Source organism: Perkinsus marinus, assembly GCF_000006405.1.
Source record: "Perkinsus marinus ATCC 50983 genomic scaffold scf_1104296969462, whole genome shotgun sequence".
Lineage (NCBI taxonomy): Eukaryota > Perkinsozoa > Perkinsida > Perkinsidae > Perkinsus > Perkinsus marinus.
In genome coordinates, this window is record NW_003202836.1 from 302 (window position 1) to 1,211 (window position 910).

Below are 910 nucleotides of genomic sequence, written 5' to 3' on the forward strand. Positions count from 1 at the left end.
ATAGTGGTCGTCAGCCTATGCTGTCTGTGCTATCTCGATGCCTAGTGATAACCCATCCCGATCTCCTCTCACAACAGCCGGATCCCCTAGATCTTGACTCAAGATCCTGGCAAACCACACATCTTTACGGTGAAGACTTCACCTGGAGAGCCTACCATCTGACTCTCCTCTGAACATGCGAAGAGTGAAGGGAACTCTCGGAATGGGATAGGAGGTCATATGATCATATGTTTGTTATCCTCAGTTCAGGTCCAGAATTTCCAGAGCTACACTATGGGCAAGATTGCGAAGCGAGCGGAGCTCATGTTGCAGTTCGTGTGCGTGCCTATTCGGAATAAGGTTCTAGTCTCCAGTACCACCGGAGATTATTCCTTCTCTACCAACTCCACCACCATTTCAACACAAATGAACAAGATATGACCGGAAAGTTATAGTGAGAGATTGAAGCAACAAACTCATACCTGGACTCGTTCTCAATTCTCGACCTTCACAGTGTAGCTTCGAGGCCCACTATGGACGATCTCCCGTCTTTGCCACGAGGTCTCGTACAAGGCCTACGAGTGAAGGTTCTAATGAATGTGTGAATATGGCGTCCAACAAAAGATGCGAACTGGAAGAGCAACTATGTAGAAGTAATGGCCCACCAACGGACGCAATAATGAGTTGCTGTAGAATGACTATCTTGATGGACTTTTACGGAGTGTTGATCATTAACTCTGAATAGTCATCTTCGTACATAGTATTATTTATTCTCCTGCAATACACTAGTGTAGTTTCCATTTGCTTTGTAGTTTGACAATTCTACTGAGGATATGGTACTAATGTTGACAGTGTGGGGGGGGGGGTATATGCACATGGTCAACTATATGTCGGTGATGGTATGACAATTCTGAGGGCACTCTTGGTCAAT

The 910-nt window shown here is 45.4% G+C and overlaps 1 protein-coding gene across 1 annotated transcript; it reads left to right on the forward strand.

The window, feature by feature from the left end:
- Positions 1 to 249: 249 nt before the first annotated feature.
- On the forward strand, positions 250 to 420 carry Pmar_PMAR028762 (hypothetical protein; the record flags this gene model as incomplete). Its single annotated transcript, XM_002767942.1, has 1 exon — positions 250 to 420. A coding segment is annotated over one exon (171 nt), but the record flags the coding sequence as incomplete, so codon positions are not given.
- Positions 421 to 910: the final 490 nt, after the last annotated feature.